Source organism: Struthio camelus, chromosome 18 (assembly GCF_040807025.1).
Source record: "Struthio camelus isolate bStrCam1 chromosome 18, bStrCam1.hap1, whole genome shotgun sequence".
Lineage (NCBI taxonomy): Eukaryota > Metazoa > Chordata > Aves > Struthioniformes > Struthionidae > Struthio > Struthio camelus.
Window position 1 is genome coordinate 10,653,048 of NC_090959.1, and position 20,547 is coordinate 10,673,594.

Sequence of the window (20,547 nt, forward strand, 5' to 3'; positions counted from 1 at the left end):
TCCCGTCTAAAGCAAAGTCTGGTCTCCGCTTGGACTAGCCCCTCTCATTAGGCAAGGCTTTCCCTAAGAGAGACCTGTGACAGGAGACTTTGATGCAGATGTTCTCATCCAAACTGCTTGTTTATGGCTCCACCTCGCATGTAGCTTCCTGGTGCCATATTCACAACGGTGCTCCACAGTTTGGAAACAGTCTACTTTGAGAAATTTGCCTTAAAACTGAAGACCATGTTTAGGATCCATGTTTAGGATCCATATTTAAATTGGTAGCAAAGTTACTCCACATCTTCTCCCAAAATCTATGGGGACAGATCAGTTTTGGGTGCAGTTCCAGATTCACATGGACCTATGTTACTGCTCTTGCAGTTATGGGCATGCTTCTTGTTTTAGTCTTGGAGTTCAATGGCATTTTTTGGAATTCCTTTTGCAAAAACAGGTCTTTCCAACTCAGATGAATGTATAGTGACAGGGACGGAGAAGGCATGTGTCAAACAGACACAAATTTGAAAAAGGGCTCACAAATTTTCCAATATCCTCTGTTTTAGGAAGGGTTCATTTTTTCTGAATATGCACCTGACTCAGAAAAGGTAGACAATTACACTAAGACCTTTAGCACTGAAAAAAATATGTATTTTGAAAATACAACAGCTGAGTGCACCACAAATTAAAATCCAATAGAAACAAATGAACCCACTTAAGCATAGGCTTTTATCGTTATCAAACGATAAAAGAACTATTTTAATAAATGAGCTTGTGGTTCATAAAACAACAGTGCTCCTTTCAAAAAAATAAATTTCTGTTTTTAGTGGACGAATGTTAGGGCATTTTAACAATGAAAAGACTACATTTCTTCAGAGAGAATTTGAGTCTCCTTACACTTGCACTACATGTGATTCAACAGTGCCATTCAACTTGTCCACAAGATAAAGTACATGCCTGTCTTCAGCTTATAGTGGGCAACTTTCATTCTTTTCAACAGGAAATAGCCAGGTTAATGCTGGGACAAGATCAAACCCGTATGAAGGGCATGCACTGAAAGAACTATATGATTTCTTCCTTCTGATATTCAAGGGCTAGACTATTTCAAATCAGAGAAGATCCTCACCCAAAACTGATTAATCCTCAGGTAACCAATAGTTAGGCCCATTTCTAACAAATGTGTACAAAAAGTTGTAATAAACAGAGAATTTCATCACTTTGCAACAATTAAATCAAATGCTGCTTGATCTCTTATCGTCCTTGAGGAGAACACATATATTAATTTTTAATGGTTATGACTAGCAGCTTGAAAGCTCCCTTCCACCCCCTATGCAATGAAATTTATCTCAGAAGAAGTAAAAAAAAATCTATGTTTTGTGCAAAGCTACATGTTCTTACTATAGACTTGTCTATCTGATGGGTTATAATCCTCAAGGATGAAATATTTGTAACGAGCATAGCATTGGTGTTTGATGGGAGGAGAGAAGGGAACCAGCCCTCTGCGTATCTGGGTACAGGAACCTCCCATGAAGGGCTGTGCCAGCCCCGGCACAGGACCCGGCTGCTGGGTATGCAGGTGCTCGGTTCTCAAACACCCCGTCCACGAGGGGTGCAGCGAGCCCGAGGGGCTAGGGAGCCCACCAGGGTGCCGAGTGGCTCCATTCACTGCCGCCTGCTGCGACACAAGGTGGTTTCCATCCCTCCGTGCTCCGAAACCCCACCGCTACCAGCTCAGGGTTTAGCCCTACTTTCTAATTCCAGTCAGGAAATGCCTGATCTTGGCCTGGTTAGTGCCTGGGGGACAGCGTGTGGATTCCCGCAACAAAATGTGGCCGAGAGCAATTGCAACAGCAAGAAGCACTGGCATCTCCTGGTGCCCAACTCTCCATCTGCCACCTTCACCTCCTGGCCTCTGCCCACCACCTTTTGGGCCAGTTCATACAAACAGAGCCGGAGGCAGGGTATGTGCTGTATTGCTACTCTGCAGTGTAAGCAAGCAGCCAGCGGGAGGTGAGGTTGGTCTACTTTCAGGCAAAACCCTACTGCGACTCTGTTTGAAGAGCTTCCTGTTTGCTCTACCCAGGAAATGAGAGGAGCAGGTCTTCAATGGAAATTTTTCGCAGCCTCGGCTAAAAATAGCAGTGAGGTAAAAGAAGTGGGCACCCACTCTCTCAGGGTCATTTCCTTTAAAAAAATAAGTGGGCTGAGACTGCAGGCCAATTTATTTATCAACATGCTTGCTTGAGCAGCCACCGTACCAAAAAACTATTGTATTTGAGTTTCCTTTTATTTAATATAACCACCACTTATGGAAACATCGTAGCCAACAGTCACCTCAGTCTGGGGAGGGTTAACGCAGTAGGAGAAAATGCGCAGGTGATTAAATGGGCTTTACTGAACCTGCAGTCTTTTGAAGGTTCCATTTTTTTGTTCTGTTTCCCAGCCTGAACATTGTACCAAGCAAAATCTGTAGTACAGCGCAAGCAAAGCGCAAGCCAGGAGACTGGCCAGAAAAGAGGTCTCAGCTTAGTGGCTGCAAGCAGGTTGGACAGTGCAGTAAAGGGCTTCCTCAGCCTGTAAACTTCACTTTCCCTCCTGTGTGCTGTGTTGGAGGTCAGCAGTGGGTTTTGTGGGCAGAGGTTATAGGGGGACAACCCTATAACCTCTGAAAAGGGCTAAAAAGTTCTGTTAGGGGAACAGTATGAAACATCAGCCCCACAGACGAGCTGCAGGATGATACCCAAGGGCAGAGTTGGGCTCTCTCCATTTGAGCTCTTAAAGGTTGCAGTCAGATTTTTGTTGTAAGTATCTAGTAAATGTCTGAATGACAGGGAAGCTGCCTTGCTACTGTTAGTTGGCCTGAACATCCTGTGCTCAGCCTGAATTTCACCTAAATCCATGTGGGGAAGGGATTTTGGAGAAGTTCAGGCTGGGCAACGGTAGTCTGGGGAGCTCTAAGAGAAGCACGTGTAATTCAGTGAATCTCTCTCCTAGCTTGGAGGCACTTCCAGATGGAGTCCAGGAAAATGACACATCTTCGCTGCATCTGCTCCAGATTTGGAGCCTGAATCCAAATCCAGGTGTAATCGCACTGACTTGGGTCTCAATAGTAGGTTGAACAGAATCAGCAACCTGAGACATAGCTAAACTTCAGAGGAAGCTGAGATCATGCACTGAACTTGCTATTCTGAACTCTTATCAATCTTTTTTTGGTAACATGGTTGAAATGTCTTTCAAGTATCAGTTCTCATTATTTGCTCATTTGTAGTCGAGAGGAAAGAGAGATGACGTGATTAATAAATAAAATGTTGTTATTTAAGGTGCCTGGCACATGGCCGCTTTGGAGCACACTGTTATTGATCGGTTTAATGAAAGAGAACTGATTAAACAGGGCCGTGATGACATACGCAAAAAATTATGAAAAATTAAATCATAAAAAAGTATATCGAAATGAACTGATGTCAGCCATCCAGACCAAGGAAATGTTCATTCGACCCGAATCCTTTCAGCTTATCTTGGCAGATACAGCAGCTTATTATCTGATACTGCTGCTGGGTGAGTATTACAGCAACCCCAGTGCTTGGAGATCCCCAAGTGAGCTTAATGCAAGAGCCTGACTAAAATCATGGGAGAACGGCTGCGTTCCTCTAAGCTCTCAGCTTTGATGCGTTAGAGTCAGTCTCTCAGGCTCCAGGCCTCAAAGACATTTAAGATTCCAATTCACATCCTCTCAGATTGAAATCTGGAGCGTATTCACTTGCGGGCTGATAGTGGGTTATATTAAATACCGAGCTCCAGCTAGTAGTCCAGAGATAGAAAACAGTCTCCAGTTTTAGCTGGCTTTGAGTCAAGCTCCTTGTAATTGATTACAAACACCCATTCACGTTCAACATCCACAGGTACACATCCACAAACACACAGCATTATTCCACCTGTATGTCAAGCATAACAGCAATGAAGTCGGTGCTGTCTCAGCACCCTCAACCAGGGGCAGTGACGGGGATCTCCTGCCCTTTGGGGATCCTGCAGGTGCCATGCGTGCTCCACTGACAAGGCCAGGAGCCGTTTTACGCGCGAAACAAGCACAAAACATGCATGGAGGAACTGAGAGCATATCAGGGACCTCCAGTGAGGACTGGGGAGGGAAGTTTAACCCTGAATTTTTAGTGTGATGGCAAAAACATGGCTGGAATAGCCAGGTAAGCTGTGGTCTTTATAACAGAGCATAACTGCAGCGTGGGAACAGCTCTATGCATTAGCCCAGCATGCACAATCCCAGCTCTCCTTCCCTGCCCGCCAGGCCCCAGCTATTTCAGGATAGCTTTGCGGTATACAAGTGGGGAAGAAAAAGAATTTAAAAATTAAATTAAATTAAATAAGATGTAAAGCCCTCTAAGCCAAATAAAAAGGGGCATGACTTTTTCACTGGAAAAAAAAAATAAATATAGGTTAAGAAAAACACACAGCTGGAGAAAAGGCAGAAAAATACCAATTACCTTTCATTTTGATTGCTTGGATCAAAGATCACAGTCATTCTTTTTCATATAATGTTTTGTATCCAGCTAAGGTGTGTATCTATCAGCTCTGAAAAAGATTTGCAAAACCATTTTTGAGAAAAAAAAAGTAACCTTCGACCTATGTTGCAAGGCCAAATGTTACACTTTTCAGCTACTCTTCCATTTTGTGTTTTAATTTATTAAAGGACATTTCAGCATATACAATACATAAGGCAGAACTTAACCGCTGACCTTTCTGCTTGCTCAGATCCAGCACTACATTTTACTTTTTTCCCCTCTTTTCTCAACTGATATTATCTAAAAATAAATATGCAAAAAATTACACTGCTAAATTGATCACAAAACTTATAAGGAATGCTGATAATATGATCTGAGACTTCAGAGGCACAGGAGGTCCATGTGTCTTGTAAGTCAGGTCAAAGACTAGTCACTGCCTTTTGCAAAATTCAGTTATATTATCATCTTAGTGGCCCAAATAAAACATGACACATTTATGCCAGATCAAAAGTCAGTCCCTTTTAAATAAGAGATCTAACCACAATGGCCATGTAAATTAGACTTTGCCTTAATTATAAAGAACAGGAAAGATATGTGCAAAGAAATTCTGAAAGTTATAGTCTTTGCTTCAAACTCGAATAAGGTGAAATTTTTTTCTCATAAAATGGCAATATTTAAAATTCTATCTCTTTTTTCCTTTCTAATCTTTTTAGATTTATTTTGAATTCATCATGAAAACAGTTAGTGCTTCCTGCAAAACCATGTGGAAATTAAAAAATAGTTGTAATTTAAGAAAGAAAGAATGCTTCCTACAGACTAAGCTAGTTTTGAGTACAAGTTTCAGAAGTGTCTTTGCTGCTGGATTTCAGGTGACTATATATAGAAGAGAAATATTTTACTTGGCTCCCTAAGACTGTGCAGCCACGTATCATGCACTTGAACCTACCATTCAGTACACAGCCTATTTCATATCCTGCGTCCTGGAAAATCAGCCTTTGCACATGCAAGCAGAGCAATGAATTGACTGGTAAATACAAACTTAGGTTTATTGGGCACAAGGAGCCCAACCCCAGCAAACTGTGTTGGAAAATATATTCCAGGGGGTTCTTTTTATAAATCAACAACAATTCAAGGCTTTGTCTGGAAAATGGGGACATCTAAATACTGAAACTCTCTCAGATGTAAAACTTTGCCTTAATTACATGTCCACCCCTAAAGGTTTAACTACATATCGAAATAACCCCAACAGACACACCCTGGGACTTTTCTTCCTTGTTCTATTTGTAATCTATGTAATCTATGTAAACTATAAGCTTCTTTAGCATCATCCAGCCCTGTGGCAATTAGGTCATATCCATTAATTAAGCAAATTTTTGTAAGAAGTTACAGATCTCAAACTATATGGCAATTCAAGTCCCATGATGCATTTTTGTTACAATAGTTTAAACACATTCAAAACCCATCAGCATCTTTTGACAAATTCAACATCATTATCTAGATATCTGATGGAAAACAGAATCTAAATAAAATGTATATTTCTGGCTACAGCCTGTCCCCACTGAAATTAATATCTACACTCCCGTGATTCACAGGATCTTTCACTCGACATTTAAATATCCTCCCCTTGTATTTCAATAAGGTTCCTCAGAGAGGTGCAAAAAAAAAAGCAACATCTGTTGTAGTATCCTACCCAAAATCTTTAACAGGAAGCTGGGTGTGCCTGTGACAAAAGAGCAGAAAATAAAGATAGCAGTTTTTCTAAAAAACCCTCATAAATCTGCTAAATGCACCCTACATCAAAAGTATCAAGAAGGAAATATTTAAGACACAAATCTGTTTGTGTCACCACCCTAGAAATTCTACGGATATTTTAAGTAATTTAATTATTGTCAATCTGTTTCCAGAAGGGATCGACAGCCCACTTCTATGAAACAGTTGTCTTAAAACTGTTAGGAAAAACTGTGACCTAGTGGTTAAGGCACAAGACTGGAAAGACTAGATTCCAGAACTTGGTCCTCAGCCACGTCATCATCTTGCCATATGGCCCAGGCCAAATCCAGAGTATCCCAGAAGGACTGGCTTTATTGCAGATTTGCTTTGGTCTGAAAAATGCAGAAAGACACGGAAAGCTGCATTCAGGAAACTGAAGTACCTGATGCCTAGCGAACAGAAAAGAACAGCCCAAAATGGTGAGTCAAGGTTTGCACAGAACAAGCCTGCACCAACCCGTGGGTGCAGTGGAAAGCAATCATTTTCAAAGGTCCCTGCAGGGATGTTTTTAAAGCCTTTAGGTAGCTTAGCAAACTTCCAAAGGCACAAGAGCTCAGCTCACTTTGGCGCACCAAAAAATCCTAATAGGCAACAATTTAAGATAAGAACCTTTACACAGACAAGGCAGGTCCCATAAATTTCAGTCAAGATTCGAGCGCTCATTACGGCTAAAAATTAGGTCCCAGGTATTCCTATTAGGATGATCAAAATTGAGCCAACGTAGTTAACAGAAAGCGATTTGAAGACTTAGCGGTCTATTCTGACTCCGCAGTATGGCAGCTAACCTCAGGAGACTAAGCGCATCCCTGCTGCGCGGGGAGGCGGCACCCAGGGAGCCTGCGAGGAGCGTGCCGGAGGCTGCGCGCGCCCTCGCCCCACCGGCTGCGCAGGGCCCGGCATCCCCTGGCAGCAGCAGCTCCGCGTACTTTCTTTCAGACAAGCATCCCTGTGCTTCTGTTTACTCATGCTTAATCCTCAAACAGAAGTTGTTACTCTGCAAACTGTTCCCTCCAGGCATTTTCTCCTCGGTGATATAAAGAAAAGCGATCAGTTACAGGGGAAAGAAAACAGCAATTTGCATGAGCGGAGATAATTTGAAACCTATATTTGCTTTCCCTGTACTACACGCCATGCACGGAGCTATTGGGGGCCTGTCCATTTTGCCATGCTTCACTTCAGCTTGCTACGCAAATGGTTACGACCTTGTAAATCAGTAATAAGTTCCGCCTGAGCCTGTAAGTGATTAGTAAAAAATCATTACACTTCCATGGCCAGAGGACTTTCACGCAGTTAATCAGTTAAGAAGAGAACTGGGTGTTAACTGATTGCTCAGCTCCCTGAAAGGCCAGTTATTGGGACCCCGCAACCAGAGGATTAAAATCTGAAGTGCAAACAATGTACGGGAGAATGACATTGCTTACAAGTGACATAACCTCCTGGAGAAACAGGTACCAAATGCTGCATTAAAGTGAGCTGAATGAAGGAGCTCGGAGGATGATAACGGGCCATTTGTGGTAGTTGCAGTTATTTACTCCATCTGAATCCCTGTTTGAATCTATTGGAAATCAATGAGTTAAGTGTCCTAGGAACCTTCTCCACGAACCAGCAGAGCGGTTATGTGATGTTCGCAGGCCACACACGCACACACGTACTAGCTTTCTCATCCCGGGTTGTTAATGGGAGAGGCAAGGGAAAGGCCGAACAATTTTTGCCTTCAGAGTGTAATTTCCTGTTTGCTTGATGGATTTCAGTATTTAATCATCAATTTTTTATCAGAAGACTCTTAAGACAGGCGTAAACCCTGCCTTCCCCTCAGGCCAGAGGAAGAACCCGCGTCATCTGGCAATCAGGAAAGTGCACCTTCAGGCAACATTTCATGTACTTTCCTTCCTCTCGTGCAAACTGCTAGGCTTCAGCACATCGCTGCAGGAAGCCCCTGGAGCCCATCTGCAGGGTCCGTCCCACTGGTGTAAAAAACTCCGTTAATTCAGAGGAGCTGCACTGCAGTCACTGCACGGGAAGAGGCACCCCATCAGAGTGGGTGCGAGGAGGTGTTGCTTTAAATATCATTCTCGACACCCTTTTTCTGCCTGGTCCACAGCGCTGCACATAGAGAAACCGAATCAGACTGATGAAATCCAGTGCGGTACCCACCGCCAATCTCATCAGCAAGCTACTTGGTAAAAGGAGTGACTCTGAATATTAAGGGCAGCACAGTCAGGAACTGTATGAGTAGGAAGGAAAAACTGTCTTACTAAATTTGCTAAGAGGACCATAGATACTTTCTTTATTCCTTAGACAAACCCTTTATGCCTGTTTAGTTAATATACGTAAGGCAGTAAGGGCTGGAACAAGGTCTGATATCTTTGTGCAGTTTGTCTATGAGTGTCAACAGCCAATTTGGGAAGCATACCTTGAAAGTGGAAAACTAGATCAGACTGGGTGTGATGAGGAACTCCAGGCCACCGTGGATTTGGTTTGTAGTAGCTTTCCATAACAAAGTCTTTTTTTAACTGACTTTCTCTCTGCTCACATATATTTAGATATGACTTTCATTCTGCAATACTCTGATGCCAGATAGTTTTGGCCGAAATTGTAAGGGAAGGCCACGTGTTTGAGTCATGCAGCTGGCTCTCGCTAGTTGATAGTTAGGAAGTTACTGAGAGAAGATTAAGCTTGTGTTTAGTTTTAGTTAACATGTGATGAGACCAAGTGAAATATTTCAAGTAGAATACACACATAACAAATAAATATACAAAAACTTATACCAGAAGGGTTGGAGTTCATTTTCTTAAACCACATTAGTTGGCTAAACCAATACAGAAATATTACACTGACTGAACTGCAGCTTCAAAACAGAAGGCAGGAGCCTCCACTTTGTCACTCCGAACCCCTGCTCTCCCTGCAAACTCCTGCAAAGCATGAGGCTGAATTACGCTCAGGTCTACGTTTCTGTGCATGGTTCGGGCCTTGTGAATGTGCTACATAACTGCTGAGATAAGCAGTGCTATTTGGTATTAATATATCTTGCTTTCAGATTAAAAACAGCAAAACTGAAAGAGGTTGGTGATGAATTTTTCCTATAGTAGCTTGCACCTCACGGTTTAAACGCTAATGAAATTTGCAGTAGATACCACAATGCCTCTGAAATAGCAAATGCTGGCAGGAAAAGCACACCAGCGATAGCACTATTTAGTCACATGTCATTTGCAGTTTCATCATTCTCCTAGACTTAACCTATTTACTAGGAGGCGATATGAGTCATTCAGTCAAGTGTTTAAAAACAGAGAAAAAAAATGGATGGGAGAAAGGCATTTTCTTTTACAGAAAATAATTGAGGGGAAGAATCAAAGAACTGTTACAGCATGTTCAGGATTAACTCAAAGTAACAAGAACAGGCAATGCTACTGATTCTTATTTTTGTCACAAAAGAATTACCAGAACAAATATGTAATTGAGGGGAAACAAACCATCTAACTAATACTTAACTGTGGGGAAGCAAACCATGTTACGCTTCCCTTTAGGCAATTTTTTAGGGGATGAACAGTCAATAACATAATTTATTTTCCTACCTAAAGCTCTAGCGCTTGTATCTATTAATCCACAAAACTATTTACTGGCTCTACTTCTCGGGCATCTTATCTTCTGCTGTGTCTTAACTTCACAAGCGGCTCTCCTGAAGGACTTGTGGATTCTTGCAGGATCTGGCCCTCCAGAGCAAACCAAATTTCTCTCAGAACACGTCTGAACTGCATTTTGAAGCTGGTGCTCTGGTAGCCAGGAGAAAATAACTGTCCCAAAGTAACAGAAAAGATGCACAAGTGGCCTACAATTTTTCTAGATCAACCAAGCTTTCTTATGGAACAGGCACGCAAATAAGCTTCTGCTTGCAATCATGCTGCTTTCACAAACAACTTAGGAACAGCAAGTGCAAGAAGGCATATGTTTCTCATGCGCCTTATCTTAGCGTTATGGGAAGCAGGCACACAGTTCTTGGTGGAAAACACTGAGCACAGGAACAAATGCAAGCATTTTTTCATACAGATTATTTTTCTATCACAATTCCACTTCTTCAGAAAATAAATGTTTTGGGCCAGATTCTTCCTGCAGGTGACGGAAAGGGGCAGGCACTGCTAGAGAGTTCTTCTGAGCTTGGTGAGGAGCGTCTCCAGGACAACTGAGCTCCTAGGTTTGGGGCTGCAGTGACAAGTCCCAAGACAGCTGGAAAGGATCCAGATCATTAAATATTTAACTGGTTATTGACAGTGTCAGAGTCTTCTCCTTATGAGACGCACAACAGGGTTCTCATCTGTGAGGGAGTTCCTCATCAGTATAGTAATATAGTAATAATAATAATAATAAATAGTACCATGCGGCACATGTACAGATCAGAGAACATGATGAGGAAGGGAGCACTAATTATCGGAGACACCCATAACTAAAACAAGAAAAAGTGCAGAGACCATGGGAAGCATATACTGTAACTGACTTTGCATCTCACTTACAGAAGGCCAGAAAGGTCTGACAGTAAATAGCTTGAGAGCATAAGAAATATGAATATGCATCATCCAAAGAGTTAAAACTTTCGATCTGAGTCAATGGCACAAACGATAAAACTTTTGTTCTCAGTAAGGAAAGGAAAAAAGCGGGGGGGGGGGGGGGAGAGGTATAAATTACCAGAAATAGGACTGAGCTCCATAATGTATAATAGTTGTTGAGGTGACTATCTTTAGCTGAAGTGCAGCTGGAGCTATAGAGGTTGGGCAATTCCCAACCTCACCTCAACAGCAAGAACCAACATTTATTGAAAACTTAGGCCTCGATTATTTGCAGACCTCCCATCCACATTCCAGATCAAGACTTAGGAGCGACCACCAAAATGGAGTGCCCCAGGGAATCCTTCCCAGGAGGAACGAGCCATTGTAATTTGCCAACTCTGAGGACTCACTGCTGTGTGTATCCCCATGCCACCCGGGCAGGATATTAAACACTGTCCTCATTAGTGAATCTCGAGGGCGTGGTGCAAGAAGCTGCAAGTACCCAGCGAGAGCGTCATGATGGGTCCCAAGCCCTCGTCAGCCCTATGGCAACATTCTCCTTCACACATGAGCATGCACAGCCAGCTCACTAGCTCCACAGCTGCACCTCATATTGAACCTATTAGTTTGGATTTAAGTGTCCACTGCTACATTTCCTGGGTGAATTCCAACCAAACAACAACAGGCTTTGGAACCACACAGTGATAAAACACCCTCTTGCCTAAAATAAAGATAAAACTTGGTTACGTTTCACATGCTCTCGTCTGACTACAGAACACATGCAAAACCAATTGGCAAACCATTCCTCCGGCTGGGAATGCAGATTAAATGGGAAGACTGTTTGCCCTGCAGTTGGGGAACTAGGCACAGATAGCTGAAAAGTCACAATTTGAAGGCCAAGATCGCCATAGCTCTTTCTGAGAGGTCTCGGGAGACAGTTAATTGCCATATCTGCAAACAAGAGTGAAATGCATCAACTAACACACATGGCGTAATGAAACTGTACAAAACCACTGGCCAGAGTTTTAAAGGTATTCTGGTAGCTAACTTCCAATCAAACCACTGTGGATTAGACATCTACCTACTTCAAAAAAAAGAAAAAAATCAAGTATGCAAAGACACAAGTATTCATCACCTTTCCGAACCTGACCCAGACTATATCTGGTGTTTCCCGGATAGACAGCATGGAACAAATGCTGGTGAACAGCAATAGTGGAGGTCCTTCAGTAGGAATTTGTGACCATCCTTTGGGATGCTGAACAGAGATGGGAAGGTTTTGTACTAGCAAGCGCAAATACCTGAGTCTGATTCATTGGTGGTATGGTAAAACTGACTCCTTGCCTGCTCCTCGCAGCAGCAGCAGTGCGAGGAAGGCTCGCCATGTGCTATGCAACATCACGATGTGATCACCCCGTCGTCACTGTCAGAGTGACATTGAACAGCACTGTCCTAATCTCTTCTTTTGGAAGTTGGGACCAAGCTACTGGCACCGCTGACTACCACTAGCTGCTTTGCTTTGCCGCAGGCTAAATGCAAAGGGGAAGGACACCAAAGCAGCAGGGACTCCAGATGAAGTAAAAGGACAGCTGCAGATCTGGGCCCTGCCTGCACTCTCCCGCTGGCCCTGGTGAGCCCAACAGCAAGAGAACAGGAAGGTGCCTGGTAATGGGGAGGGAGTGTTTTAGGCACTACAAACATGTCACTTCAGCAGACCTAAAAATGGATGTAATGAGAAAAAATAAGACTGTCCAAAAGACTGGGTCTTCCTCCTTTTCAGCCAAGAATTAGAAAAACGCGCTCAAGTTTGAACGCGTGGTTAAGCCCCACTGATTTCAATGTAAGCTCATGCTGTGGTGCTTTGCTGAACAGGGAGCGGGGAGAGAGGTGCCGAAATGCAAACTCGCCCGTGTTGTGCTGACACTGACTGCTGACCTCAAGCGGAGCCTCCTCGAGTGAAAGAACGGTTTCTGCCCCCAGGCCCACGCTGCGGTCAGCATCCCCGCGGGCTGTCCGCGAGGAGGCCACAGCGGCCGTGGAGGCGGTTTCTCCATGGGGTGGGGAGCATTAGCTGCCCGGGGCTTGCACCACATCTAGCACAATGGGGCTTTCCTCTCAGAGGGACCCTTAGGCATGATTGTAATCAACACTAATAATGACGCCACAGTTTGAATTTGTGCCGTAAACCAGCACTGTTAATAGCAACACTCAAGAGTGTCAGGAGAAGGTTTGGTCACCGCTGGCCCCGGCTGGGAGCACAGCACTGAGTGGGATGAGGAGGGCTGCTTCGCCACTGGCTCCTTCTCAGCTCCCATTCTCGCCTTTCGCATGCCAAGACAGAGGCAATTTTCACAGTTCAGGAAGATTAGCTTTCCGGTGGGCACGCCGCCTCCCCTCTGCCACCTGCGCTGGATGCCCCAGTGACCCCCCCAGTTGCAGTGCTGGGTTGCCTGCTTGTGCGAGGCACCCCAGCCGGGGGTTGCCGCTGCGCGAGGCAACGTCAGGAGGAGGCCAAAGAGCAATGCGAGAGAGGTTTGTTTGGTTTGGGCTTTTTTTTTTTTTTTTCAGTCCTGAAATGTCATCTGCATCCAGCTGTTAGTATTTTGGAAATCTGTTGGGTTTTGTTTTCCTCGTGTGGTTCAGCATGGCTGATGCTCCAGCTGCAAAACCTTTGGCTGCCAGTGAGCCTGCTTAAAGCAGTGATACATGAAAGCCTGTGTCCTGGCCAGCACCTTTGTCTCCTACCAGCACCCTGGGCCTCCCCCTGGGTTCCCTGGGCAGCTGCCTCATCACCTTGATGGCAACAGTGCTTGACACTGTCAGAACCACAGCAGACATGATGCATCTGGAGTGGCGCGACTGGGAACAGCTCAAACAGGTATCTGCATCTAATGATTTGGTAGAGAAAATACTCTAGTTGCACCCAGCAGCATCTTGACACCAACTTTTGCACCTTTAAAAAGCAGGGCAACGCTTATGCCAAGAACTGTATCATAATAAATATACTGTGGATTGATAAAGTTGTGAAACACTAAGGTATTGCTCTCCACCTACAGGTTTTCTGGTTTTTTTTCTGAGTCTGTTTTTAAAAGTGCCTTATTTTCATGAGTATAACCCATGAGCTGTCCGTAACAACACCACGATTCAGCAGCAGCACAGGATATACATGCGTGCGGGTAATACATTTACCCCAACACCCTTTCGTGCCACTGCTGTGGCAGTCGCCTGCTCTCTCGGGACTGCCGTCATCCCATCACCCTTCTCCCTGCCCCGGAGCAGATACTGCCGGCAGGAGCCAGAGCCCTGCCGGGCGCAGCGTGCCTCGGAGGAGGGCGAGACCGTGGCGCCTTATGGGAGGATGGAGGCTCGTGCAGATTTATTTCCAAGGAATGTACTTTTAATGGGGTGTTGGTTATGCATGTGAAAACATGGTGATTAAGTTAAGTTAAGGGACAGGGCTTTATTACTTAAATAATTCTTCCATTCGACAGCTGAATTCCCCAAGTCCCCAAGTTTTGTCCCCACAGCTCTAAATCTGTACTGAGTTACTCGGTGACAGAGACAAAATCATCCATTACTCACTAGTCAGGTGAATACAAACCACTACTAAATGTAGCCTGATCACATAACTGGCCCTTGCATGTCTTTCGCCTCCTCCTGAGCAATGACAGAAACAATGCTGGGTGCTGAACAACCCCAGATGATTATATTTACCAAGCAAGCTATAAAAAAACAAGCGCAAGCTATACAAGAAGTGCTTCTGTTGCAGGAGAGGTTTTCTGAGGAGTGCTAGGGAGGTGCTCAGTGAAGGGTTTTACAACCGTGAAGGAAAACAGGGAGCCGTGATGGGGCACGAAGTCGGGATCCTGGACACATCTCAGCCAGTCGGCCCCTGGCTGAAATGAGTCACACCCCCGCGGTCTGCTAGGGGTTACAAAACTCAGCACCTATCCTGCAAACTGGCATGAGGAGTGCTTGGGAAAGAGCAAAGTTGCTGGTTTTCAGGTGCTGGGAGGCACGCTGTCCGTGCCTCTCTCCGAGCCCACCGTGCCAGGCAGGGGCTGGCAGCCCAGGACGCCGTGCCTGGCCGCCGGAGCAGCACGGCTCCTGCAAGCCAACCTGCAGCGTGCCAAACCCAGGGCACGTGGGGCAGACAAAGCCCTTCCTTCGAGAACCCGTAAACCCTGCTATGTTTTATACGCTGCAGACAATACGCCCATCGCCGCTGGAGAAAAAGCAGCAGAGTACACACACAAATATATAGAGTGGGCTGCTTGTAGGATCACTGAACCAGCGGAGGAGGGATTACCTGCATTTCCCTTTTACCTGGAAACAACAAACAAGAAACCCCGTGAAAACAAAATAACCCCACCATTTCTTTTAAAGGTTGGAAAAAAGCTGTTTGGGAAGGGGGAGAGCTGAAAAGGCCTCGCTGATGGCACGCTGTTTTCCATCCCCCCAGCAGACCTCAGCAGCGGGTCTTTGCAGCGGCTGAGCGGGAGCAGGCGCAGCCCAGCGCGCGAGAGGCGGGCCGAGGAGCGCGGGGACGCAAAGTGTGCTGTGCCGTCCAGAAGATGAAAACACTAGTGCTGTTTATAGAGGGAAACCCAATTCGTCAGCCCAAATGAATTCTTCTGCTAATCCATGCAGGCTTCATGTTTTCCACCAGCCCCAGCCACTGTAAAAACTATCTTTAGGAGGCACAGTGTGTTTGGAAAGGAGCAGCTGGAAAGAGGGGACGTTTATGCCAGCTTGGAAGGCTTTCTGGTATGGAAAAAGAGGAATGCTCTCTTGGGTCTCCCCACAAAATTAAAGCATCTTCATCCAGAGCAAAACGATGCCAAGCACAACAAACAAAAGCGGCTTTCCCCAACTCTCCTGGGCAGCCTCGCTCCAGGGCTCACAATGGTTTCCATAGAATTTGTTTTGCTATCATAACAAATTCGATCTATCCAGGCGTGATGGTGCACACTGTTTTCTAAAGACAAGAAAATGGATTTCCTCGCTTATCCATCTGCCAAAGCATTTTTGTCTAGGTGCCACAGACAGGGACTCCCCAGATAACTAGTGCATCTGCCTTTCAGCCGAAGGCAACGTGCGTCTTAAAAAGACAAAAACCTCAAGAGGTTTTGGTCCACATACACGGCCTGAAGCGAGTTACCTTCACGGCAGAGAAGGGGGAGAGACTGGCCTTGGCTAATCACCCCGGTTCCTCAGCCTCAGATCCTCCCAGACCGAGCTAGCTTGAGCGCAGCGTGCGGCAACACGAGCTTCCTGCAATAAACCAGCCGTCTACGGCGCGCATCTCCGCTTGCATGCAGGGGAGGAAATGAGTGTCTTGTTATAGTCACCACAATCTGTTGAAATGCTAGTAAATATTACAGTCCAACTGTGATTAAGGGCTAGATTATTTGCACTGCTGGGGTATTCTCCCAGAGAGTGAGAGCTGCGCTGGAAAGTCACACGCGGGAGAGGTTTCTTCCCGCCCTTCAGCAGAGGCTCACACTCAGCTGTGGTTTTTCAAAAGCAGAAATGTTTTTCTGCATGCCAGAAAAGGTTGGAGGAGCACTAAAAGCTGCATCTAGACAAAGACCACTATCAGAAGCACCTGAATTTTGGGAAAGTCTTAATATTGACCAAAAACTTGCTGCACTTTTGAGGTTGGGAAAAGCTATGAAAAGTTGTAAGTATAAAACAAAGCTCCACAGATATTAATTTTAAGAACTGACAATTAAAGAAGAGGGTTGTGTGTTTTTTATTTTAATGTTAGCCTATAAAATTTATACCAAGTAATTGTATTAAATTCTATAGTTTTTTTAAAAAGAAAAAGATCTGAAAATATAGTAAATATTACTTGAAGATATAAAGTTGCAGGATGACCCCAGGAGAAGAGGTTTCATGTAACCTAGCCCACCTAGCTGATAATCTCACCCTGTGGTTTGCCTGCTGGAAATCAGTATCTTGGGATGCTTCCCAAGAGAGAAGACAGCACCCTACTGAAAAGAAATGAAGATGCATGACAAAGAAACAAAAAGAGGAAAAGTTAAAAGTAATTTTAAAGAAAAAAAGACCTACAAAACACCATGTAATTAAAGAATGCATATCTTAAAAGTTCTCCTTTGATTTGTCTCAGTTCTGGTTTAATGCAAGCCAGTTTGCTTACTGAACTTGCCTAGCGCCTAGAAAGTCAGTGCTCATTTTTAGCGACTATTTCCAGCCTTTTGCGAGCTTCAGTTTATAGAAAATTATAATTATTTCATGTCCAAGGACAGCTTCCTAGTTTTAGGACTGTTTGCCTATAGAAATGCTGGGCATATGTTTAAATTGGCTGGCAGACCAGTGCCACGTACGAATAAAGCATAGGAAAGGCAGCTGCCTTGGGTGCCCGTGCCGGCACCTTCACCCGGAAAGCAGAGGCTACTGCTGGTGGGCAGCCCAGACGCCAACACAGATAGCCACAGAGGGTCAGACCTTCAAAATTAGGACCTTTATAGACACTTTCAGAGAACAGCCCTTCTGCCTCCCTAGACGAATAGGAAACCCGCGGTGGCTGATAAAGCCACATCTCTAGCACCAGGCATTATATGACCAAACTGGGAAGGCAAGATCTGGTACATCATCCGGCTGCCTTTGGCCTTGTGGCTACAGAGACTCCTGGAAGAGAGCTCTTACAAAATAACCGATGCTGCGTTGCTCATAATGACAAGATATTTAACCCAGGGAGGTTTAACTGTCACGGTACTTTCACCGCCAGCTCCCATACTTCTGAAGCGGCTCCCCCTTCATTTAGTCATTCTCACTCTTTCCAAAGAAACTTAGAAACCACCTAAATAAACGAACACTGATTGAGACATTGCAAATGTCATAAGAGTCATTCATGTGTCTCACTATTTGTCCTACATTTGACTCGATTCATTCATGGATGATGAAGTCACTTATCATTAAGAAACCAAACCAAACCAAACCACACCACAATTTGGGAATCTTTGACTAGACTCCCCTGGCAGGGACGATCAGAGGGAATGATTACAAGCTCATACTCCTCTGCTGCTTCTTTCTCCCTGGCCCAAATTATTCTTTGCTCATTAAAAGCAAGGATCAGAGTCGTTGTGCAAAGCAGAACAAGTCAAGAGATAAGCGCTGAAAAAGGACTGAACTACACTGTCACTTTGTTGTTATATCATCCACGTATTTCTGCAGGGCCCCAGGTCCCTCTCGCCTGCTCCGAAGTTTTTCCAGCCGTGCACTCCGCTGCACTCTGGTGCACAAACAGGTCTGGCAGACAACCGTCGCGCTGCCGCTACCCTCCCACCGTCCGTGAGTCCAAGCATGCACAAAGGCCTGCAGCTGGAGGAAAGCAAGGGGTAGTAGTGCGCTTTGACCTTTACTTTCACACTTGACAATTATCCACGCAGAAAAATTCTCCCTCAGATGCAAACATATCACTCACTTTGGTGTCTATGGGCAGAAGTCAATTATACTTCTCTCACTGAATCTAGTAAAACCAGGATTTCACTCTAAGGAAATCACGTTTGTTCAGCTGAGGGCAGAGTTTAGTCTGAGTTTTGGAGTACAAACAGTTTCCAAATTAAAAACCCACAAAAGGACATGGCTTGATTAAAATGGGAACTGTGTGGATTCGGAGAACCTGCTGGAAGATGGAGAGCATTAGATTCGTTTCCTCACTTAGTGAGTTAGCATTGCCCTGCTTAGTCACGTGGACATCATTTTTGTAGTCCTTTCATCCTGAATGGTTTCACTCCAGTTTACAGTAGCTGAAGATTTAACTCTTTTATAGCTAACATAGTCCTCTGGTTAAACACAACTCAAGACCAAGTCTTCAGTCACTGTTATTAGACCATTAGTCACACGAGTACAGAGAGATCACAGATTTGAAGTGCCAAATAGTTTGTAATCTCTGTAGAAGACGTGTGCCTAAACTGGGGAACGTGAATGTTTCCAAAGTTGGGAGTATTTGGATTTCGGGGTTTTGTGAAGCCCCGTTCTAGAGAGAGGATCCATCTGTGAAATTTGCAGCTGGATGCGCACCCAGATTTCTGTGCTTGCAAAACTGAAGCATGAGGACTTGGGAGTGTGGATTCAGACACAATTGCATTGTTTATACCTTTTAGGTTGGCTTTTACTTTACTCTCGTTTCTTTTCTGGTAATCCTAAAAAGAGTTACACTACAAAATGAGAGAGAAAAGGAGTATGAAAGTCAGCAGCCGGTTGAAAATTCAAATTAGAAGCTAATATGCTGGGAAGGCAGCTTTATGGTATTCAATCCTTTGCACTTCTTCCCCTATCTCTGACTTTCCTGCTGGCATGACTACAGATGTGCTGCTTGTTTTTCAAATCACAAAAGTAGGGATGACCTATTAGGTCATCTAGTACCTCTCCTCGCCAAGGCAGGATTGTTCCTGATGGTGTTTCTTCTTGTACAGTTGTCCAGTCTGCTTTTAAAATTCCTCTAAAAACATACAGCATCCAAGTTAGCGCATAAAAGTCTCTTGGAAATGGTGAGTAAACTGAGCTATAAAATGGTCTGGGAGTGTAAAGCCATACCAGCTTCTGCGGGACAGAGAGTGGCTCTCACTGTTTAGAGTTCTCGTAAGAAAATTAACTTGGACGTGAAGTTCAGATGATTCATCCTCCTTTTTTTTTTTTTCAAAATGGCCAGGGATTTATAAATAATAATAATATTTTTATAAGAAACAAAGTACAAAAATGAAGTGGAAGAAAACTGGGCTTTAAATTAATCATCTATAGGTTTTTATTTCTCTGAGAGAAAAGATCCATGTGGACAAAAAGGCCCCCATCACCCATCCATGATCGTTGGCAGTAGTTGACTTTAATTGGAAAAGTTCTGCTTGTGCGAATAATGCTGAGAATCCAGCCATTTTTGTATTTTAGAGGACTTTATAATTGGCTTTCAGTTTGCACCATAAAAGACTGTATATCTTTAAGACGGTTATTCTTGCCAGACATTTTATTTCACAATAGTTAAAGAAATGTGCAGATGTTGTCCAAAACTTTTCAAAGCAGCAGGGCTCTTTGCAGCTGCTTGCAAGATTTCAGAGCTGCAGTTCGAAAATGGCTCAAGCTGCCTTTGCACTAGGCTTTGCAATAGGAGCTCAATCCTCCCAGGTATTCTACTGCGCTTTAAGGGGGAAAAGAGCCCTACCCTTTCCCCATCTTTGCACATTCTTAACATTAACAAAATTCTTAACAAATGAAACAGTGAGGAGCAGCGGTGCCAAACCCAGGCACGCAGGGTTCGTGAGTCAGGCCTCTAATAATCATGAGAAAGATAGGTTTTAAAACCATGCAACTAACATACCCCCTCGCTCCCAACACACACACACAAAGTTGCATCATTTTTGTCTGCCTAGATTTTGAAACATCAAAACACAGACATTCATATTTCTAATGTTTGGATTTTTCTTGGATCTAACTTGAAAATATCACTAAAAGAAAAAAAAGAAACACACCCATATTTTGCTGCAGTCACCTGCACAGGGACTCTAAATCATCATAAATATTCCAAGACTCACAATGAAATTGCAAAGAATTTGTAATAACTTTGAGCTGCCATGTGGATGAAAGCCAGTTAACTGGTTATACTTATATTCAATTACTCAGCTCTAAGTTCAAAGAGGAGATAAGAAGATAAACTGCGAGGACAGCTACACACTTCGCTGCAGGTTGCTTATGTGGTTCTAAGGAAGCGTACAAACCCCCTCAAAGCATCT

At 44.1% G+C, this 20,547-nt stretch overlaps 1 protein-coding gene across 5 annotated transcripts in view; it reads right to left on the reverse strand.

Annotated features, from left to right (window-relative positions):
• The window catches only part of NFATC2 (nuclear factor of activated T cells 2), a 104,368-nt gene that overhangs the window by 7,059 nt on the left and 76,762 nt on the right, over nucleotides 1-20,547 (reverse strand). The window contains exon 10 of one of the 5 annotated variants that reach the window (XM_068912356.1): nucleotides 4,473-4,560. The exons of the other annotated variants lie outside the window; for them this stretch is intronic. Within the exon in view, the coding sequence (XP_068768457.1) occupies nucleotides 4,517-4,560 (44 nt within the window). The 3' untranslated portion in view covers nucleotides 4,473-4,516. The remainder of the gene's footprint in view (nucleotides 1-4,472; nucleotides 4,561-20,547) is intronic. 5 annotated transcript variants of the gene reach the window in all.